Source organism: Micropterus salmoides, unplaced genomic scaffold (assembly GCF_014851395.1).
Source record: "Micropterus salmoides isolate LMB-PRFRI ecotype aquatic unplaced genomic scaffold, ASM1485139v1 Ms_hic_scaffold_22, whole genome shotgun sequence".
Taxonomy (NCBI): Eukaryota; Metazoa; Chordata; class Actinopteri; order Centrarchiformes; family Centrarchidae; genus Micropterus; species Micropterus salmoides.
The window spans coordinates 5,987,025-6,013,874 of record NW_024041373.1 but is presented as its reverse complement, the minus strand read 5'-3'; the positions used below and the strand labels follow the sequence as shown (position 1 = coordinate 6,013,874).

The 26,850-nt window shown below is 42.3% G+C and overlaps 1 protein-coding gene across 3 annotated transcripts in view; it reads left to right on the top strand.

Annotated features, from left to right (window-relative positions):
* ttc7a (tetratricopeptide repeat domain 7A) overlaps positions 1-11,089 on the top strand; it is a 48,651-nt gene extending 37,562 nt beyond the window's left edge. For all 3 annotated transcript variants that reach the window (XM_038737288.1, XM_038737286.1, XM_038737287.1), the window contains one exon: positions 10,444-11,089. In XM_038737288.1, the coding sequence (XP_038593216.1) occupies positions 10,444-10,785 (342 nt within the window). In that variant the 3' untranslated portion in view covers positions 10,786-11,089. The remainder of the gene's footprint in view (positions 1-10,443) is intronic.
* Positions 11,090-26,850: the final 15,761 nt, after the last annotated feature.

The following is a 26,850-nucleotide window of genomic DNA, read 5'->3' as shown; positions in this document are numbered from 1 at the left end:
ACACTTAAGTGTTAACACTTATTTTTTAAAAAGCCATTGTAAATATATTACATGTAGCTACATTGTTCAGGATTGATAGCTGCCTGTCCATGAAACCACACAGCATACGTTAAATGATACTTTTCATTCTGGTATACTCATATGAGAGAGCATTTGTTATCTTTTCGTTAAAGCTGACCCAAGAGCAGACACAGACCTGCATCGCAGGTGGATGTTCAGATTAAAGTGATTTAATGGCCAACACAGGTGAGGCTGGGGACTGGGGAAGAGCGTGGCTGACGATGGCAGGAGGCAGGCAGGCAGATGATGAGGAATAGTGGAATGGCTATGTTCTGAGTGGTTACGGCATCGAATGGTGTATGGCACAGGAGACAAAGTTATGGAGTTAAAAAAAAAGGCACGTTAGCAAACTGCTTAGCAAAAGCACTAGAAAACGTAAAAGTCACAAAGAGGGTTTCTTGGGCCAAGAGAGTAGGTTACCACTATGTAGTCAGAACAATCTGGTGATGAATGACAGGAGACCAGGAGTATTCGAGCAGAAGGGTTGATGAGGAGATTGACAGCAGGTGTGGAAAACCATCTGAAGTCATTGTGAACCATGACAGCATTGAATATATTTATTCCTGAGTCCCAAATAGGAAAATTCTGGTGTTACAGAGGAGGCGATTAGCTTAGCATAGCATAGCATAAAGACTGGAAGCACTGCCTGGCAACCAATGGTGAAGTCAATCATTAAACAAACAATATTCAACATGTTAATTATTGAGCTTGTCAAAAGTTGGATTTTGTAATTTTGGAGAGGGCCAGCCTAGCGGTTTTCCCCTGCTTGCAGTCTTTATGCTAAGATAAACTAATCTCCTGCTGGCTCTAGCTTAAGTTTTGTAATACTGTAGACATTTTTCTGGCCCTTGAGAACCAACTATCTTTTATATTTTAGAGCATTTTGACTGACTTCAACATTTAAATTTACTGACCAGAACAAGCAATAAAGCAAAATTACTTTTTTGAGGTGTAAGACAGCATTGCATAGCTTTACCCAGGCCAACCAGAGTGGAGAAAAGTAGTTTTTTCCCCACAGTGGCCACAGTAGATGAGGAAAGGGATGTGTGTGTGTGTGTGTGTGTGTGTGTGAGAGAGAGAGAGAGAGAGAGAAAAGCAGTGATCAGACAGTGACTCACAGCTCTGTTCAGCTGCTGGTTTCAGAGTATTTTTGGATGGATAAGGGTGTGGTAGTGAGTGAAACCCGTACATAACTATAGTATGCTGTGTAAGTATGCGTGTGCTAATGGCTAGCTACAGATTTCTAGTTTTATGTCCTGGTTGTTACAGTCCACAAGCTAAATCTATTTTCTTCATAAATCAGGGTATTAGCCACATCAGCTTTTACACATCTGCCTGCACTGTTAACCTCATTATGGTAAGTGTTTGATTGACGTGTGTGTATGTGTGACATGTGGTGCTTGTGTGTGTGTGTGTGTGTGTGCTTCCGGCGATGGTATGAAATGAATCTGACCTACTCCCAACATCCTCCACATCTCATCTGTCCTGTGCTGTAGCCGAGCCTGCTCTGAGTCAGCCACACACACACACACTCACAGACCCTTAACACACACACTTTACTTTTCCTCCTCTCTGACAGAAGCATATTCATACACTGCTTCACACATGCATGCATATTCTCAAGGACGAGGACTTGTGCTCATTGAATTAATCGCGTTCCAATTATCAAATGCCCCCCATCTCTCTCTTTCTCTCTCTCTCTCTCTTTCTGTCTATCTCTTTCTCTTCTCATCTCTCTGTGTGGATGGGGGTGGTTGTCAGCTGATTAGATAATGCAAATACATTATTTATAACACTTTGCACGTTCTCGCCGCTTTATGGGATTGCCTAGCAACCAGGGAAATGTATTCTATTGAGCAAGACCTCTGATAACCATGGAGAGAGAGGAAGAAGAAAATCGGGGGAGCAAACAGAGAGGCGATTGGGAGTTGGCTGGTGCCTCCGTTGCTATGTATGGCTCATCTGGGCTCACTTATTTTTTCCTTTTTCTTTGACACCTCTCTGTTTTTCCTCTCCATCTACCTCTCTCTCTTCATTGTTCCCATTTTAGCTATTTCTCACTGGCTCACACTCCCATCCTTCCTTACCTTTTTCCTTTTCCTTTCCTCTGTGGCACCTTTATCAACCCTTTCTTTCTTTCTTTCTTTCTTTCTTTCTTTCTTTAATCATCACAATTAAATTAAATAAACATTTGAAATATATCAGTCTGTGTCTAATGAATGAATATAATATCCAAGTTTCACTTTTTGAATGGAATTACTCGGTACACATACAGTACATAAATTCACATATCATTTGCCATGCAAACAAGCTATCCAGGTGCATACCATGGTGGAGATTCTGAACACGTAAAGGTCAAAAAAGAGTAAAATCATATCATGCTGACAAAACATACTGCTGTTGGCTGCGTGACAATGTTAATACTAAATCTTTGTATTAGCAGTCTGTGGATCAATCCATACACACTCATACAGTAAAACCCTGTTGCTGTGAGACAGATGGAAAAAGATGATTTTTCCAACCTTATAGCAACTTTAAGAAATAGTTCAACACTTAGGAGAATTTGCTAGTTAAATCAATTAATGCCACTCTCAAGTCTTTACGCTGGAGATAAAGCTACAGCCATTAGACAGTTAGCTTAGCTTGCTAAAGAGGTTCCCAGCGCTTCCCAGGGTTCTTGAGTAAGCGTCGACCTACAGGTTTGAAAAGTGAAGCCAATGAGGAAGTTCTGGATTCTTTCTAATGCCCAGCATGAGACGACTCCACTGGTTGTAAAAAGTACTCAGATTGTATAGGCCTTTGAGAAAAATTCTCTGTATTTTATTACCTCAGTGAACACAATTAGTTGCTCACTCAGTGTGGTCTCAATTGCTAGTTTCAAGTATTTTCTGATACAGCATGAAGTTCATTTAGTGAATTATCATCCCATTTAGAAGAAAATAGATGATAAAGAACCAGCCCGCCAGCAATAATACCTGGCCACATGGGTCGAATTACTTGGGGGATTGGGGGGGTCTGATTCCCCTAATTAAGGCTTGGTCCCCCCCCCAAAAAAAGAGGCAAAAACAACAGGTCGGGGGGTCTTTCTTACCTGTCATTATAAATATTTCAAAATATTTCCCATACTCATGCCTTATGTTAAAGAATCTAGAAATACTATTTCTGACACCCCTAAAATGGGCCGTACCATTTCCTAACCTTGACGTTAGTTGAACGTCTTCTCGTCTGCAGGCAGTCCAGTGCATCACACGCTAATGGAGACGCTGTAAGTTAATGTCAGTATTGAGCTATCTAGCTGCTTTAATGCACTTAACTTTCCTACCTTCAGAGTTTTGTAATTAGCATTTATTTTACTTTAAATGAGCTATCTGATGTTAGCTAGCTGAGAACCCATCCTGTCATTTCATTACCATTATATCATTTCATATTTTATGTAACTGTTAGCCAACACGGGTGCTTAGGCATGAGCAACTGAAACTGAGGATTATGTATATATACAGTATAATATACATATATAAAGTTTATTATTTCATTTTAAGCATTTATGAGTCTTTCTACAATAAGCACAATATTTGTTTTCACTGTGGAAATCAGGGGTTTTACCAGGCTAGGTAAATGTTAAAATCCGGGTTTGTTATTTCAAATATATTCAGTTTTATCTATATAGCCAGATTGCTTTGATCGCAGAAAAATAAAAAATTAAAAAATTGATAACGACTGGTGCTGAAATAGATCTCAGTCATGACAGCAACAGTTATTCACATAACCACTTCCTCATTAGTGATTGTGCCTCTAAAATAAAAGCGTGAGAACGTATTTTGCAGCAATGCCTCATGTCGAGTTTATTAAGAGGTTTTACTTTGAAGAGTTCTGAAGGACATTCAAAAGAGTCTCTGGGCTGCTTGTACACCTCTGAAAAAGCCGTCAGTAAACGTGTGATCGGATTCCCCTGAATTTCCTCAGGGAAATGAAAATAAGTGTCCATAGGTTTATGAATGCTGATCAAACGCCTGAACGCGCACACACTGCAGCACATGCTTTATGTGAGCCTGTGCAAAAGTGTCCTTTTATTTAATTAGTTTAACAAGGGAGAAAAAATATCCACAGTAAGTTGGAATCCCACCTAACGGGAGTCCCGCACTGTACCGACTGAGCTAAACGTGCACATAATTTGATATAATTTGACTTTATTCTGCCCCGCCATTTAACGGCTTGAAAGAAATTTGGCCCGATGCCAGACCTATTTGTCGACCCCTGTTTTAGGGCATGGCTACCTTGTGATTGACAAGTCACTACCATGAGAACCTGTCAATCTGGATAGAGCAGAATCTTACGTGCACTGCGTATGGGTATGGATGCACCTTGCTAACCAAGCTAGTTAGCTCCACCCATTCATCTGAATAAATTCACCAATGGGTGAAGTCATGACGACTGTTTGTGTGTGTCAACCTAATCTTAGCAAATTATAACTTTATTCTTATTTTCCAGTTGGTCTTGTTAGTTTTGACTCTTCAGCTCTGTACACAGCATGGCTGACAACAGCAGATTGCAAGACTAAATTTAGAGTTCAGCTGTCCAGAAGATGTTAATTTCTGTTTTTACTAGGAAATAATCGTATGACCATTTTGTCTCTGATTGATTTTGTGTTGAAGTCATACAAGTATGCATTTAGATAACAAACTATGACAAACAGTTTAGATTAGTTCAGTATGGATCCAAATCGCAGTCCAATCACACATTTGTGTAAAGACTAAACTGTAACTTTTAATCAGTGTGTGATATTATTATCTGGATTTGCATCCAAGTATGCAAACTTAATGTCGTAATGAAAAGTTTTAATGCCAGCTTAAGGGAGAAAAAGTTTTTGGTAATAAAGAACTTATGCAAATAATATTATTCTAGTGAATAAATCTCTGTGGTGGCTGCTTGCTGTAATTGTTACATCAAAATATTACAAAGTACTCTTTTTGTCTTTGCACAGTATGAAATATGAATAATATCAGCTGACACCAAAGAACAAAAACTAATTACCCCAATGCTAATCAATTCCATAATCAAATCCCTGTTGGGTGCGTTTGTGACATTCAGGAAGCTTTCTTCATTCTCTTCAATCTAGCTGATGGAAAGACTCTTGATTTAATGGTGTGTATTGTTTGCAGCATTTCAAAAGTTTGCTTAAATTTAGCTTTAAACCATGGATGAAAACACCACTGCCCACTCACTCAGTTTGGCTCAACTCGGTTCGGTTGTGCTTTAATGGCACGGTAAGAAACAAACCTGCACTGCCAAGCTCGATAGGATCAGCTGAGGTAAAACTGGAGACAGATGGCTGGAAGTAATTAAAGCAAAACCAATAGATGTTTTTATCAGTATAATGCCAGAATGACTCGGTTGCAATCAAAATGTTCTTGAACACATATTTGTTCCCGCACTTCCTCTTCTATCTGTTTACTCCATACTCCCTCAGACATTTTGATCCTTATTGTGTCATTCTTTTCATTTTCTGTTCTCATACTAATTGAAAGTCTTTCTCATATTGCTTCTCTGTATTGTTTACCTTTTTGTCTCCAACTTAAAGGAATAGTTCAACATTTTGGGAAATATTAATAATAATAATACAATAATTTAATAATACTTTTTATTTGCTACATTTGTCATTTATACTTTCATTATAGCTAGTCTGTTTTCTACTATGCATTGTGCTACATTAACCGAAATGAGCTGTCATCCAAGCTGTGTGTTAAGCTGGAGAGCTTTGTGCTTGTGCAAGATATTAATGTTGGGTAAATGCAAACATTTAACAATCAGGCAAACACCATTTCAGTTTAAGGTTTGGTTGTTCTACTAATGTAAACCAAATCCAGTCACTGCACATCATGCAACGCAGTGTTGGATAGCAGCCTGCTTTGCCCTTTCACAAGCCAGCAGAAATAGTTTCACCTTCCATTAATGGGGCATGTAAAGCTAATTTAGTTGATGCAGAACAAATGTAGGCTACAAACTATAACATCTAAGTCAGATGATCTCTGGATTGATTCTGATATATTAACAGAATCCTTGTGTGCAGTGTATGATTTTCTTTTGATGAAAATTTGCCTTAGCATGTCCTTTCTGTAATTCAGCTTGGTTGCTGTTTTATAACGATGCCTGATGGTGAAAAATAACCATGTTGCACAGTGGCTATTTCTAACCTGATGCACAGTGGATGTAACACTTATTATTCCAAAAAAAGACTTGAGACTTGGCTTGAAAGATGAATTGTGAAAATGTCTGCACTCACAGTATTAAAACACCACAAAGTAACTTGTACTTTGAGTAGTTTATTGACGAAGTATACTTTTATACTTTTACTTGAAGATGGTCAAATGGTAATTTTTACTTTTACTTGAGTTATCTTTTATGGGAGTAATTGTACTTTTAGTTGAGTGAAGATTTTCAGTACTGTACCCACCACTGCACTTACCAAAACCTCTAAATCTGACTTACATTTTGTATCCATTTATCCGTTACACAAACAGAAATGTAAAAACATCCATTTGTGGTAAGTTGTTAAATAGCTAGCAACAGTAACCATGTGCAAACTGTTTCCCAAAGTCATAGTAAAGGTATGGTCAGACCAGAAAGTGGCACAATGAAATATCTGCAGGTTTGGTGACGTAGTAACTAGTCATGGAGTGAGTTGGTGAGCTGGCGATCTAACCACTAGCATGGTTGCCAGCTGAAACAAGCTAACACTTGCCAGTCACAATACGTCCCCTAGCACTTGTTTCTGTGCTGTTTACTATCCCTTTTGTTTACAGGAATGAGCATTCATTCAATTGTTTCAATTAAAGGGAAACAAGCTAACTAGCCTGCTGACTGCTTGCACATTATCTCAATTACTAAGGGGACACTAAGTTAGTACAGTTTATTCAGAATCCACATTTGCACCATCATAACTGTCTGTTACCCATGTCTCTTTTGCGGAGATGTTTATACTTTGACAGAGGAAAAAAAGCTAATAAGCTATAGCATCCTCCCTTTTTGACATTCTAGCGCTCTGTTACCTTAAAGGTCAGCACTTTTCAGTTGGTCAACACTGTGTATATGCAAATCAAAGTTCACCAACTTGAGACAAAAAAAATGCAGATTTACTTCACCCCCAAGATAAAATCCAATAATTGCAGTGATTTTGATGCAGCAAAATGTTGCCATTTTGAATGCTGGTTGTCTGTGCCTGACATCAAACAGAATTGTCAAGTCATTATACCTAATTTCCATCTTCAGTCTGAGATTTTGGCATTGCGTCCACACTAAACGGTATTTGATAGTCCCCAAATGATCACCAGAGACCAATGTATCCCCCCCGAATTTAACGTAATTTTAAGTTGACACTGATGCATAGCCAGTTTTGAGAGTGTAGTGGAGCAAAGTAAAAACAAACTACATTGTCAGGCGGCTATCGATTTAGAACAACCTCTATCTTGTCTAGTGGTTGCTATCTTTGTTATTTATCCTCTTTGGTAATCATTAGTCCCTCTGCGGCGCTCATTGGATAATCACTTTTTTAACCGATAAAAGTCATGATGTCGGACCAGAATCAGTCCACTCGATGGAGTGGGTGGATTCAAAGGTCTGGACTCAGGCAATGGTTGTCTGGTCTGCTACCATTATGCCTACAGAGACCAAATCCAAAATTTCTACATTCTCACTGTACAATCTGACTGGCCCACATTACAGCCAGGGACACTGCACAAGAGCAGGGCGGATGGATAAGCTGCTGTTTGTCAAGAAATAGCTTCAACACATAAGTTCCCCTTGAATCTCAAATTGTCATTTTTCTCCGTTCATATAAAGATGACACTTATGGTGTTTTGCAGACAACCATTGGCCAATGTGTGGGTATTGTGGTGTTGTGTGCTTTCGTGCCGCCTGCATTTATACTAGAAATGTTAACAATATCACCCTAGTGAGTCTGGAGAAAAGAGCACAGACAGTAAGATGTGAAAGCTAGTGGCCAAACTATTGGCACGGAATACATCATACACCTCGAGCATACAGTCTGTGACACCAACACACACACGTGCATGCATACACACACTCATATAGACAAACACACACAAGCTTATAACCTTGTGTGTACATCCTGTGACAGGTTTTCTCCGTACCCAAGGGTTTCAATCTTCCTCTGTTTCCCTCACGGCAGCAGTGAGGAAAAGGCGAACGGAGGAAGGGAGGAAGAGAGAAAGTGTGCGTGTGCTTTTATTGAAAGTTGCATCAGAGCCCCTAGACAGCTATATGAATTTCAGCCCAATTAATCTGGAGCTTGTGAGCAGAGACTGCATAACAAGACTCGTCTGTCTGACCTCAGGCCACCTCTATGTGTGCGCGTGCATGTGCATGTGTCCGACAGATAGTCAAAATAAAGGGGGGGCTGATATTGTGCTCGAGTGGCTGTCTGTTATCACCTTGAGTGTGCATGTGACACTGCGGTTTGTCTATGTGTGTGCTGTTCATGTTTGTGTGTGAGAGAGATTTGACTCCATGCTGTTGGTCAGTTGCGTGACGCCCTTTTCTACTGGGCTCTCAGACACACCAACTGAGCTGAGCTCTGAAGAGACAGAACACACTTATGAACTCACACAAAGTTCTGCTTGACCTTTAACATGGTGACAACAGATCATCCATAATTTCCATCTCTTTCTCACGTATATTATTTTTTACATACACACACACAGAGCTTACACTTTTTTTTTAATTACACAATGGCTTTAACAAGCGGTTTATATACACACACAGTTTACATGAACTACCATTTACATACTTCCTTGTAGCTTTTTATGCCACACACACAGTATATACGTTCATACAGAATAAAACCAGTGAGTGTGGAGATTGCATGCATACCCACCACTCTTCCTGGCAGAGCCCTAGGCAAGAGTCGCCCAACACGCCACTGTAAATGACTTCGGAACATCATGTTCTGTAAAGGAACACCCCATAGCCTTTGAATGTTTTTGGCAATTTAGCACAAACTGTGTAATTGTGTAAGATTTTCCTGCCTTTCAATAGAGTTCAATTTATTTCAATATGTAAGAAAATCATTACATTAAAGGGTGGAGTAAGCAATTCTGGGGAAATCCAACACATGACAAATACCATGATATAGACCAAACAACGACACAACAAGTTATGTAACTAACACAAGCTAAGCTGTGGCTACATTTGCTGCCGTTAAACAAACATGCAGAGACGACAAGACTGTCCCAGAGCCAGTACACCAGCTCCAGACAGCGATACTCACAACTCTCCAGCTACTTTAGCTAACATCACAACAACAGCATGTCTTGGCAAGTAGAAATTAAGCTGAATGTTGTGTGTGTTGTGTGGCGGGGAGCGGGCCACTTTCTTAATTTCCCATTTACAGAGCCAGGGCTGTGTACAACACCAGATTTCTTTTCAGTGTACACAAAGAACGTACAACTAGAGGATCATGAGGAGATATTTGCTGAATTTGACAAAAAGATGTGATTGATTAGAATAGCTCACCCACCTTTAACTGAGACCTGGAGATAGGAACACATTTTACCACTCTAAAAAGCAAGGACGTGCTTTGGCAAACCATCAGCAGAAATGTAGAGTGTACATAACTTGATTGCACTTAAATGGTCCCTTTGACCAGCAGTCCCTCCTCTGACCCAAGTAGATTAAACACAGCAACAACTTTCATTACTGTGTGTGTATATTTCAGCAGAGGGCTGCATCTAATCTCATGATTTGTGGATTTTCTCTCTTCAGTTGTACAATCCCAGTTGAACAGGACTCTAGTAAAGTGTAGTTCAGTTGGTTGTTGTTGCTGCTTTGTTTTTTGTTTTGTTTTTTTGTCATACTAAACTAGTCCACAGCACAGCAGGCATTATAATCCAAGATTTAGATTTTTTTGTGAAAAGCCACCATCTGCTTACTTGATCTTATCGTGCCATGAAAAATGTTTTAATGGTAGATATTTAGGAAGTAACAAAATATTAGGGAAGAGGTACTGAAATTAAATGTAATATTCAAAATTCATTGAGCCTGTAACTTACCGTAGGTTAATTCAGTTGTAACACAACAAATTCAGCAAGTAGATTCTCTAAAAAAATTAAATAACATGTAAATTATTCCCAAAATATCAACATTTCAGACATCAACATTTCAAAATCATCTTAACCATGAGTTATATGTAGCTTTAACATGAACATGAATACTGAGATGTCCACCAGGCCTGGTTTGGCTGTGAGCAGGAGAAATCAGATTTTGTGAATACTTTGGACTGACTGAAATTGACTTATAAGCCTAACAGTACCATATATATACATTTCTTATATATTTCCCTTTTAACCCTTTATCCATCTGTCTATCCAGGGCCGTCTGCTGGTGAAAACTGGGCGTGTCCACCTCGGGGAGAAGGTCCTGCGTGATGCGGTTCAGGTCCACAGCACCTCCCACGAGGCGTGGAGCGGCTTGGGCGAGGCCCTGCAGTCTCGGAGCTCCAGCCAGGCTCCCGACTGCTTCTTGACAGCCCTAGAGCTGGAGGCTTCCTGCCCCATCCGGCCTTTCACCATCATCCGAGGGAGCTTTGAGGGGCCTGGACTGGGGTGGATGTCCTGGTTAGGGTCAAGGAATTGGTCTGTTGCTGGATTATTATACACTGTTGCAGATGCAGTGAAAAGCAGTGCTGGGTGGGAAAAATGTCCCTCAAGTTAATAGTTTTGGGAAATAGGGATCCTGCCAAGAGCTTCAGAAGGACATTGATACTACTCATACCACTCTGTTTGCTGGTTTCCAGTCTATATGCTAAGCTAAGCTAACCAACTCCTGAATGTAGCTTCATATTTAATTAACAGATATGAATGTGGTGTCAATCTTCTCATTTACCCTCCAGCAGAAGGTGAATAAGTGTACTTCCCAAAATTCTAAATATTCCTTTTATAAGTATATATTTTTTATTAACAATGGATGTTACAAAGTACATTTTCACTATCAGTAAAAATGATCTCCGTCTCATTGACTTTCAGTGCATCCCTCTCAACGATCAGTCTAAATCTCCCCAAAATACTATATATAAACAATCCTGGCATCCATTCTTAATGAAGTATTAGATGAAAAATGACATGAACAGCATAAATATTGGACATTAATACTGTCCATGCAGAAAAAGCAATAGAGGGATCCAAAGTTTTACAGATAACAGAGCAATATATTAAGAAAATAATGTTATAATGTAAGTACCATAACAATCTACATCTACTGTGGAGTAAGTACAGAAGTAATAACTCTTTTGCAACTGATGAAAAATGATGATAATATTTCTAATAATCACTGGGTATCACTTTAATGGTTCAAAGATGTGCTGGTTACATCCTGAGATAGAATGTTGTTGTGTTATATGTGGAAATGCAAATACATTGATAATGTGTAGGCCTGTCAGTCCCCCCCCCCCCCCCCCCCCCATCTTGAAAGCTCATTTTCTAGCAGAGGCATTCACATATCATTCCATATGTCATCATTGTGTATGTGTGTGCCTATATGCATGCATGTCTACATTATGTGTCTTCACACATGTTTGTTTGTTTTAAAGCGTCCCTCTGGGGTATGATCAGTCCCTGTTCTGTTTGTATAGTAGGCAACTCATCCGCTCATAATGTATGCGTTGTTTTGTTTTGTGTTTTGACTCATCTGTTCGTAATGCTCTCCGTTATAAACAACAATGGCGTTTAAAAATCACTGCTAGATGTCGCGCCTTCACCTGCCTTGTCACTTGTGACTAATAGACATCACTTCCGAGTGCCTAACCACATTAATGTGAGCAGTGGGACTGGGCTGCCGGCTTATGTAATACTGCCAGCACAGTTTCCTGCCTCCAAACACCCTCCTCCTCCTCCTATCTCTCTCTCTCTACTCTGTCTCTCTATGTCTCTCGCTCTCTCTCCCGGCTTGCCTGATGTGATGTGATGTGGCTTGGTTGCCTAGCAGCCATCCCCTTGTTTGAGTAAATGGGGAAGCGTAGAGATATCTGGTCTGCTGAACAACACACACACACACACACACACACATACAGCGAGAGGCAGATAATGCCCCTGTTGTGTGGTTTTACAGGCTTGACAGTGTCTGTTTGATGTCTGCTGTTACCATGTGCGGTATGAGCCAGCTATAATCAATGTCTCAGGCTGGTGTAAATTGATTTGCATTATGGGAAGAGTCCCTGCCTTAGCTCTCAGCAAAACCCCCTTTTCTTAACCCTCGCCCTCCCTGCAGGACTACAAGCACTAATCCCTGCCTTCTGTCTTTTTTCAGAACTCCACAATCACCCACACTCCCATCACTCAAGACATGAAAATCCCTCATTCATCAATGCTTCGATTTTTGCTATCGATCACTGTCGCCTCTTTTCTGCTGTCCGAAAAAATCTATTTTTACCTTTTCCCTCCCCGCTCACCGGCTCCCCCTTGTTCCATCCTCTCCTCATTAGCACTATGTGTGACACCTACACAGAGGCTTCGGGAGATGAATGGTCTAATCCCTGTGGGTAAGGAGTGAAATATTACATGGTGTGCTCACACATGCACAGATGCACACACACATCGACAATGAGAGACACATGAACACACTGTGTGGTGCAGTACACGTGCTTAAATACTCACACACACACATGCCATGGTCTTGGCAGCTCTGGTAAAAGGAGACAGATTAATGGAGGAAGTGGCCTGCTGCAAAGCCTTTCAGAATGACAACGGGCAAATGAAGCTGGACCGAGTGTCACCACACACATCCATGTAAACAGTATATACCATTTAAACACCTGGGATCGATGAGCGGAATGCATAAGATCTTCTTGTGTGTGTGCATCTGCATCATAGTGATGTCAGAGCACCCAGGCGTGTCGCTCTGGTTACGCTCTCACATCTACACCTGAGAATCACATGACAGTGTGGGTGATATAAGGGTGGGGTGGTGGGGATCAAGTGTTCAGGCACACTTACTGTACATTGATGGTTGCTTCAGACGCACACACAACCGCCATGCACAGCATCATGAAATAAGTAGCAGCCATTTATATAGTGATCGACCAACAAACAAATAACTGACAATCAAAGGTGGTTACCACGTTGAGTGAGGTGTGGGGGGGGGGGGGGGGGGGGGGCTGGTATTCAGGTCACAGTATTGTTTGTGTGTGTGTGTGTTGAAGCCAACCCTGCAGGGGCATATGGAGGGCATGGGCTGGGTGGTGCAGGTGCAGGGCGCCAAGAAGGAAACCATAAACCATCACTGTGATGTCCAAACAAGGCCAGGGAGTCATGGATGGGTGAGGGGTGTGATGGAGGTTATGAGGATCAGATGTGGTTTCATAATCTCACTTATAAATACAATGACTGGTATAGTAGATGTATACATAGTTCATTCCCAAGGGGCAAATTGTGTTCCAGCAGAGTTCAGTGCACAAGTTGACAAAAGACTGTATTCAGAAGAGCAGTAAATACAAACAAGGGTCTCTTCTCCTGTTTTCAGAGCTTTATATTCTCATGTGACATGAGCACTTTCCAAAGATTTTACAGTAAAATCCTCAAATGTTTTTTTGCATTATTATTATTTCATAGACGTACTTTATGGCTGCTGTTTATACCAAATGTCAATGGCTATGACCTTTCATCTGCCTTAATCAATATAGGCTATTATACAAATGCATCATAATCATAAAATACATGATTGTGATTTGTACAAGTGGCATTGGTTAAAAGAATACTTTGACATTTGGGGAAATCACTTATTTCGTTTATTTCTTAATGCTGTATGTTTCTGAATATGAAGCCAGAGCCAGCAGCCAAGTTAGCTTAGATTTTAGCATAAAGACTGGAAAAAGGAAAACAGCTGATCTGGCTCTGTCTAAACGTAACAAAATATGTGTACTAGCGCCTCTAAAGCTCACCAATTTACACATCATAAATAATTTGTGTAATCCATACAAAGACTGAAATGTAAATATGGCAATTTGTGGAAGCCACAGGGCCCGGCCAAAAAGTTGTCTGACACATAACCCTCTATAAAACCACAGCTTGATAGTTTTAACACTTGTCACACATTGTCAAGCCTAATAACACTGCTGTAAACGACAGCCGGTGGTGTGTTCTCTTCTATCAATCACTCCGGCTCACCTGATTTGCCTCCAGTGCTCTTGGTCCGCTTCCACACACACGACGACAGTGCCAGCACCATTACCCACTTAAACAATGACCCCCTTGTTCGCTAACAGTCGCCCATTGGAGCTGATTAAACTTTTAAATGTCATTTAATAGAAGCGCAATGTTGCTCCAATGTGTCTGTCAGCTGCTTGAGGGGGGTAAAAGGATACCTGGTCAGCCTCCCGGCGTGTCACACTGCCTGCTACATTCCTCAACTGGCTAGTCATCACCCTTAGTGTGGGATGTGGTGATGAGAGTGAATGTGACCTGGACTTAAAGGGGACACAGGGGAACAGCACCTCTGAATCTGCCACCAGTTTGTTTGACCCTCTTGCAGACTAGAGTTTCTGAAGGTGCTCATGATGGAGAACAGGAGACAGAGCCCGGCCGGTTCTGTGATACTGGGAGGCCATTTTAGTTCAGCACAATGTCAATGAACAAACAATGGCTTATCTGTTTGAGGGTTTGTTTGTTTGGCGACCTTTAGCTGGAACTCAGGCACAGATAATGGCATTTGTTCCACACCAGTATTGGATTATGGGTATTTTTGTGTAACATCACATTCTCGGGATATTCCAGCGGTCTGCCTTCGTCATCATTCTAGAGCAGGGTCACATTTTCTCAGCATGTTGCGCCGAGTTAGCCGTTAATTTGACGTCCTCGACTCTGGTCCAGCTGTACCACTGAGCAGCAGGGTCACCTCCTGTTGAACGCTGCCAGAAACACAGATTTATTCCAGACCCCGCTGATGTGCTACACTGCTTCCTGAATGTTGACCATATCTCATTAAGTTGGCCCTGAGTACTGAAGTTGATGTTTGGGCTGCCAGTGTGACCCTAACACCAGATGTTCTCATAACCTTTAAATGATATAATTCCACTGTGCCAGCACCATCTTAAATAACATTTAAATCGCCTGCTCACGACTCTTGACAGGAAATACTACCACAGATAAAAAGATAATATGTACGTGGTTTGCTTTGTGCCATGCCTAACATCCTGATTATTTTCTCTGCAGTGCTGATGCAACGTACACTTTCATCTTTCAGTAGAGGTTATATCAATTTTAAATACTGATAAGGGGGAGTGGAGGTTTTGATCTCTTTACTAGCCAATAGAACCTGTAAGAAATTAATGTATGTGTGCATGTGTTTTGTGCATCAGCTTGCAAGTGCGTTTCTTTAGGGATCAAAAGTGCATGCATGCGTGTTGCATTCATTGCATTGTTCGGCTGCATGCATATTCTTTGAAGCAATGTGTGTCTACGAGGGGAAGCTTGATTGACAGCAAAGAGCGGGTGCCTAGCCGTGCCTGCGGTTGAGGCAGGCTGAGGGAGATGGTGGGTGTTAAGTCGTCAGTATGAGGCATATGTCAGAGATCAGTGCTGGACTGTGGAGATCACTGAGATGAGAATGGAGGAAGGGCACTGAGATTTGAGAGAGACAGAGATTACTGGGGGCTTGGTGCCTTGACCACAGGCAGAATGGCTGCCGATCACACACAAACACACACACACAGCTCTCTTGTTGCATCCTCCTCAGCAGCGGCTGCACATGCCCAGCCCTCCAGAGACTCCATGTAAAGCCCCATGTTAATAAGATTGTCTTCCTCTCCGGGTGGAAGTGTGCGCTCCTTTGTCTCCAGAATAATGACAGGGGGAATAAGAGCCCGGCTCTTGAACCTCTTCAAGCTCTTAAGTGTCGGCAACTGAAGGAAAACAGAATGGTGGGGATTAAAGTCGGCCAAGTAGCTGTGCCGTGATAACATTCTGTACGGTTCGCCTGATCGTTATCCCAGAATGAATACTTCACTGATGTCGATACATGTAAAGGAGTCAATCCAGTGCCTCATTATGTGCAGGATCTCACATCAATTTATCACAAACAAATCGTTATCTAGACTGTGTTTTATGTCAACGTTCACCCTGCTGAAGTGCTCTTGAGCAGGATAAAATCCCTACCAGCTCTAGCAATGCTGCTTTGTCAGCTGACCCTGAGCATTGACCCACCAGTGGAGATGGTTTAGGATGTTTTGTGAATATGAACAACTCTAGCTAGAATGCAGCAAGCCCACCAAGTTAGTCCATGATTCTTCACGTGTTTCACAACTCAAGCCTTATTCAGGGTATGTGTTATAAAGCAGCAGATTGCATCTCCAAAGGCATTTTTGAAATCTCTAAATCCACAAACTTGTTTGTTCCGCTTGTCTCTTCCTACCCATGATAGCTGTATGCCATATCCACTGTTACAGCCAGCAAGATGCTAGGGTGCAATTTTTGGGCAGCAGAACAAGCTTTAAACACAACATTGACATACTTTCACATTATTAAGTTAATATGACAAGCATGTTAGCAAACACTTACGTATTTATCCATCCAGTAGATATGAAACAACATTAGCATTCATTTGGAGTAGGGTGTCTGGTCACCCGACAAATATTCGCTCTCCTTTTAGCTCTTTTTTTGGTCTCCACCAACTCCTGATGGTCTCCAAACCACATTTTGTCAAGAAAACACACATGAAATGTCAAACGGGAAATGACGCAAACCTACACACAAAACAGCTGTTGTTTGTTATAAAGATAGCAATTATAAAGACAAGAATATGGGTGAAAGAATGGATTAGCACACGTAGCAGGGATGGTCTGAGCTACAGAAACAACTGGAGGTGAGTAAAAAGTGTTTTGCAGTGAAAAGTAGCTGCCTGCTCTGCCAACTGCCTGCTCTCATTGGCTGAATGTGGATGTCGAGTCGGCCAACTCCTCCAGATATTTGGCATGCTAGATATCCGGCCGGTGTCGGCGATGTGTCAGTGATGTGTCGGGGAGCCGTTTTGATGCATCTGGCCGATTGATTACTGATTTACCCATGATCACAGTCTTGCAGTCCCCAAGCTCACCAAAGCAAATCGGGCTTAAAATCATATAGTGTGAACTAGGCTTCAGCTGCTACATGCCATGTTCAAAAGCTAGCTGCTGACTTTGTGTGCCTGCCGTTTGGTCATGGGCGGGTAGAGCACAGAGGTTATAATTAGAGCTTTCTTATTAAAAAAAATTAAAACAGCTTTCATTAAAACAGCTGCCTGCTGCAGTTCGAAACAAGACTGATGAGAGTGGCTGAACAAACACATTAAAGTTGCAGGCTGTAAAACCAAAACTGTGAGCTGAAAAATACTAAAATCCTCCAAAGCAAGGGAAACTGCAGTCGGGTGATACTTATCTGTGGTTCACCGCACCTTCTATTTACACTGTTATTTGAACCACTGTTCAAAATGTTGATTTGTGCAGCTATAAAAATAACAGGTGTTTGGAGCCATGTTTGTAGTTTCAGCAAGCTGCTTCATTGATGATGATTTGGAACTTTGTAGGTTCTAGATAAAATTAGCAGAAAAATAAGTGGGGTGATGGTGCTAAATCTTCTGACTGATTTTCCATCAGTTATTATTATTATTTGTTACTATGGGGGATTATTTGTGCTCTAAAATCAGTACAACACTAAAATAAAGCTTAAAAAATTGGGCTTTAATTATCGTTGTTTATATTTTCATCTTTGGATCTGATAACAGAATCTGGTTGGGCAGAGTGGATGAATACAGCTCTCCATGCCCTCAACAACTGTCAACACAAAATTCGGCTGCTCTGAGGCGTGAGTGTCTAACTCTCAATATGAAGCAGTGCTGACAAAGAGCATGCATGCTCAGCAAAATCCTTACCTGAATAAATAAATGATAAATAAAACTGTCCAGGATCACACTAATAACAAATCTGCAATGTGTTTGTAATTTATTTTCTGTACATGTACCCTGTTGCTCTGTAATGTACACCACCTTTATGTTCCACACAGAGGTGATTTGTATCGCTGCTGTTCTCTGTGTCCCAACATGATTGGTTGTGTTTGTTTGGCTCGTCGAAAGAAAAAAAATAAGAGTATGCGGAGTAGGTACTGATAAGAATAGCTGTTTTACTGTGTGCCACCGCCTTGGCCCCTTAATACTGAATGTGTTATCTGAGGGTGCAGCATGCCACAGTAAGCTATGTGCATGTGACGCATGGCTGAGCAGCATTCCTCCTCCTGAGTGCATCGCCGGGCAGAGATAGTAGGAAGGCAAAGCAGCCTGAATGCCGACAGAGAGGGAAAGAGGAGCAAAGAGGAGGAGAAATGAAGGGAGAGAGCAATACCGGGAACATGTAGTTAAGTGGAATGAAGTACCCTTTGTTGCAGATAAGATCATTCTGCTTCCCTAGCCGGCGTCACTAAAGTGATTTGAGCACAACAAATGTAGCTTGATATGTCGTTGGCGGACCACAAAATGCCTCACTGAAATGCAGATAAACATTGGTCCAAGTAATAAGAGACCGGCATTTTTCTTAATCTTAAGATTTTTCTTTTATTTCAAAATACGGTAGTGTGATGTGTGTGATCTGCCAGTTAGCAAGCTGACAGGATAAGGAGAAATAAAGTCCACACTAGAGAATGTTGCGGAAGAAGAGGCTAAATGATGGGTCTTTGGCTGCTGGGTTCAGATGGTCACCCAGCTTCCAGCAAGGTTCGCAGGCCCCTGGTCCTGGGGTCTTCTGTGGAATACACACACACACACACACACACACACACACACACACAAATTGTTTTTCTTTAATTATAAAAACAAGAGGCCCCCAAAAGAGAAACATGGCCTTTTAAGTTTAAATTTTTTTTAAATATCTAAAATAATTTCAATCACATAAAGTTTTTATAGAATATGCTCTGAAGTGTCTCTAACATATATGAAATGTTGTTTTCTTTGCATGTTCCATAACTTATGTCTCTAAACTTTGATGAATTTTAAAAACCACGAAAGATCATTGCTGAAATCGAAACATTAGTAGCCTATTTTGCATTTTTACCCGCTCATCAAGAATTTCACTGACAAAATGTCATAGTACATATCGGTAGTCTTACGCTAATGACAGATAGCTAATTGTGAAGTACTGGACTCACTGAGTGCACATAGTGGAGTCGCGGCAATGTGGATTTGAAGGAGGAAGTGATGCCTTTTGCTGGTCTGGTCTGTGGACTATAGTGGCATGGAGCAGGTCCCTCCTTCTAAGATGGCCAGAGATAAAAGCCATTATTGATTGATGGATTGATCAATGAATTTTGTGATCAAGCCCCAATATGCTGTAGCCTATACCAAAGCTAGAAGTACCCTTTAGCATGTAAGCATACATAGGGTTTCTTAGCTTTGGTCAGAAACATGCAGAGGAAAGGCTGTCTTTGTAGTCAGCCGAACACATGTACCTTGTGACAGAGTTTCAGTAACCCAGCAGAAAAAAAAAAAAAATACTAGCTCAACACAATCAACTTGTGTGCTCTCTCAGTAAATTACACTGAACAAAATTATAAACGCAACACTTTAGTTGTTTGCCCCCATTCATCAGCTGAACTCAAAGATCTAAGACTTTCTCAATGTACACCAAAGGCCTATTTCTCTCAAATATTGTTCACAAATCTGTCAAAATCTGTGTTAGTGAGCACTTCTCCTTTGCCTTAAGGAGAAGTGCTCACTTAACCCCAAGTTGCTCCAGAGGCGTGCGACCTCTGACATATATAACAATTGTAAGTCGCTTTGGATAAAAGCCTCAGCTACATGATTAAATGTCAAATGTCATGTCAAAACAAAAGTGTTGTGTTTATAATTTTGTTTGTTCAGTGTAGTCAAGGACACAGGGAAACTGAATATGAAATATGAGCAGATATCTAATGTCATCATGTTATCCTGGATTAGTACAAGCACCTTTGAAGAACAGGACCCTGTTAAGCATAGACAAGCTTAGTTTAGTTTTTATGGTGTCACCTGACTTCTAATAGCAGTTTTCTCAAGCATCCAAACAAAACTAGCTGGCAGATTACACCCTACAGAGTCCAATCAGATGGATCCAGACGTGATGGTATAAGCATGAGGGCTGTATCATAGTTACCTACTGTACATCATGACCTCTAAGTTTCAGTGTTTCACTTGGCGCTATAAGCTCATGGAAACCTATTGTTATACCATGATACTCAAGTCATCTGATGCACTAACAATTTACAATAGGTCTATTTTAGGGTCCCATACCCATATTTTTATGACCTATGACATATCATTTGACTCCTGTCTTCATGGCTTTTGCTGGTCTCTGGTTGTGCTGTGTGTTTTTTCACCAAAGCAATCTGTCTTTGGGGTTAGTCTCTATCAAAAGTCAGTCTCTCTCGCTCTCCTTGCCTTTCACTTCTCCTTTCCTCTTACCCACTAACACACATACTGGTCATCACCAGCGGCGTGCCATGCAGAAATAGCATCCCCCCCCTCCACACTCCTCCTCAGACATAAAACTGTGTCCCTGTCCCTGAACACAGGACCAGCCTTTCATTTTCAGCTGCTCTCTGATTCGAACAGAGGGAGGCAGGAAGGTGTCTTTTCCTCTCCTCTGCTCTTTGGAGGGATGGCTGCTACCATTACATGCCATTTGATCCCAGTTGCCAGTTAACTTGATCCTCGGCAACTGGCCCGCTGGGCCCCGCGCGCTTGCCTGATGCTCCCAGAGGTGCTAATGCAGGTGTATTTCACAGGAGCTGGTGGGCAGTGAACCTCTCTCACACACATGTGTGTATGTGGGTGAGGGTGTTTGAGCCAAAGTACCTGGCCCACTTTCCTACTGTGGCACAGCACGTTAGAAACATTCTCCTGTGTGGCGTATGCTGTTAAAGCTTTGACCTGTTTCTGAATGTTGCATCCAAGACCTCGCTGTACTGTACTCCTTAAAACAACTGTTGATATTTCACTGAAAAACACAGATGTCAACCTTATGATGGTGTTAGAGGAAAGGTCCGGGGACCACCAAAGATTCATCCCCTGGGGATCATGAATGTGTGTACTAGACTGCATGGCAATTCAACCAATAGTTTCAGTTTGGACCAAAGCGGTTGACCGAATGACAGACCAACATTGCCATTAGAGCCCTGCTTCTAGTGTGGCAAATCGAAACAGCCAGACAGCAGGTGCATAGATCTGCAAGATTTCATGCTGTAGTTAAAGGATGAATCACTTCTGTGGTAAAGCAATAGAGAGGAGGACACTGTCATATGAAAATGTCTGGGATTACGAAATTAATTGGATTTGTTCCTTCCAAGTTGCACGTGCAGTTGATTTTGCATGTATATTACATGTAAATCTAGGACACACAGTGGCCCCAGGACTGAGAAATTAAGTCAAATAAAAAGAAGAGAATATATATACTTTGTTGTTGTTTTCCCACTCATCTTCAGCTCACTGCAAGTATTTGTTTGGATGTGTGGAAATCTATTTCATTTAATTCTGGGCTAAGAGGCAGGGCTCAGAGAAATCTGAATTTCTCTCTCAGATTGGATTACGAGTTTTCAGTGTCCATTAAGACACTTCACTGGTGATCTGCTAATGTCTCTCCACCTCCGTCAGTTGTCTGACCGATCTGCGCTTTCAGTTAATTTCGCTGTGGGATTTGTGTAGCTGCTTAACCTTTGACAATAAACTTGTCTTAGAGTCGCTGTGACACCACTAACAGCAGAAAACTGCTCCCAACAGTAATAACACCTTCAGGATTTCTTAGCGCCTTTCCTTCTCTGTCAACACTCAGCAGCTGCCAGCACGGATCAAATATCCATCAGCTACCAGCATGGACACACAGCTAAGGCTTCAACACTGCAATATGAACCAAAGCTGACTGGTCAGTTAGTACAGTGCCATAACAGGCCCTCAAATGGGGGGGGGGTTGAAAAAAAAGAAAAGAGGAGAACAGTGAAGGGAAAAGTGAGAGAAGAAAAGAATAAGACAGAGACAGAGAAAATGAGAGAGCAGCTTAGTGATTGCTCCTCTATCTTTGTGCTGTGAGGAGATGAGAGAGGAAGGAGAATTTGTACGAAGAGGAAGGATTCCGCGATCAAGGGGGTGATTCATGCGTTGTCTGCTCCGCTGTGATCTGAGAGTTAAAGAGAGGCTGTTTGTCGAGTGCTTACTTGCAGGGAATCTTCTCCACTGGTTTTGCTGTCACATTGTAGTCGCACGGCGAAGTGTTTATATGCTGGCACAGGGAATAAAGATAAAGAAGTGTTTAAATGTATATGACAGTATCACCATGAGTTTGCTTTTGTGCCTGCTGTGTTGCATCGCCGACAGCTGGCTTTGGTTTCTAACACATTTTCTGTTTTCAGTAAGTCTGCTGCAGGTACATTTTGAAGAGCAGCCACTTTGAAGCAAATTGCTGTGATGATGTTCCAATGCCACTGCCAAAACACTATGAAAACACTGGATACTGCTTGAAAAATGCATACTTGAATAAAAGTGATGTAGAGGGCTAAGTTAACAACAATAAATTCCAACTATTAACTGTTAATAAAACTTTGGTCAAATTTAAAAAAAACACACGCACAGAAATTTGTAGCTTAAGAGTTACGTGGTGTAACAATTTCTTGGCAAAGAGCACGGCACACAGCTTCCCGAAAACCATCTTGCCTACAGAGACCAAAACCAAAACCTGTACCTACTGACCATAACGAACCATTCTTTAGCCTAAGAGGTACTACCTGGAAGTACTGGGCGGCAGGGCTTAATTTGCTGCTGGAACAAAATCACCTATTTTGTCACTATCACAATCTGTAAATACAGACATAAATACATTTTGGATGCATTTCAAATGAGAATTTTCCTAAAAAGGGAGAGGTCAGGTCACGCAGTGAAGCCTGAAGCATGTGAGTTTTGTACATGTCACCTGAGCTATGTTACTGCGATTTGATCAAATGTTTGGAAACCAGTAGGTCAGTTGGACCCAAAGCAGGCCAAAGTCATTAAGCAGATCAACAGGGTGGCAATATTAACACTGTGTGGTGGGAAGTGGTTTAATGCTTTTTGGCATTTGATTACATATGACTACAGCTAAGCAAGTGGGTGTTGGTTTTGTGTAACGGTGATATGAATATGGCTGAATTATGGTATGTGTGTGTGGGTACGATTCTGTCTGTAGTACTGAAACAGAGCGGAGGAGACTGATAGACAGACAGAATACGTCCCTTAGTTTGGTTTCTCAGCCTGCTTGCTTTCCGTGGTTGTCGATAGAACTTTCTAATTCATTTTCCCCCCATTGTAGCAATCCACAGACAGAAGGGAAACAACATGGAAGTCAAGGGACAGTCAAAGCTGTTTCCATATGCCTCCCCGTGCTGATAAACGTAAATAAATAATGAATTGTTTGTCATGACTGCATTGTTTACTTTTAACATCAAGCACCACGGAGTTGTTTAATGTGCGCCAGGTGCTGTGGATTTGTGATTCGTTCCTTGACTTTTTTTCTCCCCCTGACGGGCTGAACAGCAGCCTCTCTGTTTTTCTGGGACCTCCTTCAGGCAGCTGTGGCTCAGGAGGTAGAGCAGGTTGCCCGTAATTTGGAAGATTGGTGGTTCAATCCCAGGCTGCCTGTCGAAGGGTTTTTGGGCAAGAAACTGAACACCGAATTGAATGTTAGTTTGTGTTTGAGCACTTAGGTTCAGTGTGTGAATGGTAGATGTAGTGTAAAACATTTGCAAAGCCTACTCTAACCTGTGTTTGTGTCTATTCTTGCAAGTTATTAGTTCGCTTCCTCTTTACATAAAAAAACACACTAACCATAACACTACTGTCATATATCATGCCAGTGTAAAAGAGGTACTAACAAAACAGGGACCCACTCATAAACCCATTGATCCATAGAGCTACTAGTGGTCAAAAACTCAACAGAGTATCTTTGACGCACAGACGTGAGAGTCCTGCTATCAAACTTCTTATCTAAGTCTTAGAAAGAAAGCAAATATGTGTATTTCCCAAAACAGTGCACTATTCCTTTAATATGTGGTAAATTACATCTGCCAACAGGATCAGTAAAGGTCATGTCAGAACCCGACCTTGTCGCTGAAGCCCAGAGTGATGATTTCAGGCCGTGGACAGTTTTTGAAAGAGTAGGACGCCTGGTGCATCAGGACCTCCTGGATGGAGTCGGTGTAGTCATACGCCCCGGGTAGAAGCAAATCCCCCTTACGTATGCCCAGAATGTGGGCTTTTCTGCCCACGCCTTTGAACCCATAGGTCTTCCTCACTGGGTTCAGTTCAGCTTCTTCGATGAAGTCGCGAATGTGATAGAGACCGGGGATGGGTGTGTCCTGGGAGTAGGTGAGAGGAGAGAAGTTAACGTAGTGTTACCACATATCCTAGAAAGACACATTGCTGTATTGTTGGCATGATGCAGCCATTACTGGCTCTTCTACTGGACTGTTGTCCACAAGAGCCAAATTCAGCTCAAGCAACTGGAAGTCTGGCATTGGTAGTTAAACTCTTTTTATTAAGGTATAATTATTTTGATATTATTATATTGCCAAATACAATTGTTATTTCCAATAATCCTATAAATACAATTTAATGTTGACATTACAAGAAGAAATTTTTACTTCAGGTGTTTTCATCTTTAAGCACTCACAAGATATTTTGTAGCTAAATCTCTTGATGATGCGTAACCCCGGTTCTCATGAGTGATATGTCTCACTATGGGATGCGCCTCCCCGTGTATTCCTCAGAAGCATTTATCTCATTACGCCAATCCTGATTGGCTGGTTATCGTGGTGTCTGCGTCTAGTGGACCCACCTACCCTTAAATAGCTTACGCTACAACGCAGACACCATTCAAAATAAGCACCTCTTCTCGCTTTGCCCCAGCAAGAAGGGCTGTCTGGTGAGACATCTCACTCATGCTACTCTGAGAACCGGGGTTATGTAAGTAACCTAAAGTTCTCATTCATAGCATTTGTTTCGATGTCTCACTATGGGATATGGAGAATTGCCTGACAAGCTTATCTCAACAACCACCGGCTCTCAGGAAGCAGCACTCTGTTCCAGCAAGGGCCCTGTGCTCAGCACTGCACGCGCCACACTCTGAGCAGAGACATCCAGTTTATAAAACCGGGCAAAGGTGAGGGGCGAGGACCAGCCTAGCCCCTAGTCCTGTCCATGTAAAAGCGCAGGGCTCGGACCGGACACAGCACATGCAGCCGCTCCTCCTCAGGGGAGGAGAAAGGCGACGAAGTGAACGCCCGAAGGTCAATGGGCGAGCACGAGCCAACCACCTTAAGCACAAAGGCAGGGTTAGGCTTCATCGACACTCTGACATCCCCCGGAGCAAACTGAGTGCATGAAGGATGCACCGAGAGTGCGTGAATGTCGCCGGCCCGTTTTGCAGAAGCCAAAGCCAGCAATAACACTGTCTTCAGAGACAGACGTTTTAAGTCAACTTCCCCAGAGGTTCAAAAGGGGGGCCAGAGAGCCCATCCAGAACCACTGCCAGATCCCACGGAGGGGCCAATGGCCTAGAAACAGGGAGTAGCCGACGTGCCCCTTTCATAAAACGGCAGACCAAGGGATGTTGGCTAGCTGGTTTACCTTCAAACCCCACATGACAAGCAGCAATAGCAGCCAGGTACACTTTAATTGTGGAGAAAGCCTTTTGTTTATCAACCAAGACCTGCAGGCCGGGCACTGAAAAGGCGCATGACCCTCCTTGATACGCCACTCCTCAAACACCCTCCACTTACATTCATAAAGGGACCTGGTGGCGGGAGCCCTGGCGCTCTGAATAGTGTTAACCACATTCTGAGGAAGCTCCATCACACTTAAATGCATCGCTGGCCAATGCGGAGCTATGAGGATCAGTCTGCAGCAGTGCTCCCTCACCCTGGACAGAGTAAAGGAAACCAGGTGTAACCAGGTGTAACCCCAGAAATATTGTACTCCGTGCTGGGGACAGCACGCTCTTCTCAGTGTTTATTATAAAACCCAAATCTGTAAGATGTCTTATGAGTACGCGCGTTTGCGACACTGACACCTGCTCCGACTGTGCCAAAAGGAGCTAGTCGTCCAGATATGTAGCCAGACGGAAACCCTGCCGTCTTAACGGGGCCACAGCCGCTTCGGTACACCGCACGAACACTCTCGGGCTCAGGGACAGACTGAAGGGAAGTACCCTGTACTCGTAACATACCTCAGATATTTCCTGTGCGTAGGATAAATTGCAATGTGGAAATCCGCGTCCTTCAGGTCGACAGACGTGACCCAATCGCCCTGGCGCACCAGACGAAGCAGGGATGCATGAGTGAGCATCCTGAACTTGTATTTCCTGAGGTTCTTGTTCAGAGCTCGCAGATCCAGGATAGGGCAAAGACTGCTCCGTTTGGGGACCAGAAAATACCTGGAGTAAAAGCCGCTCTGACTCCATTCGTGAGGCACTACACATATCGCTCTTTTCTAACAGCGAGACAATTTCCTCCTGTAGAATACAAGCTGACTCCCCCTGAGCCCGGGAGCATACAATACCTGAGAAGCGAGGGGGATGACAGCGAATTGAAGCCCATGATATCGTTCTTAGCACCCAGGCCAAAGTCATGAGCGCCGCTCACCTTTCCCTCATCAGCGAGAGGGGTGGCAGCCCCCGGTTTGTCTTCCCCACTGCGCGCCGTCAATAATGGTGTTATGGGGCCATCTAGCGGCGGGGCACAAGCGCGACTCCTGGTCGACACTGCGCATGGT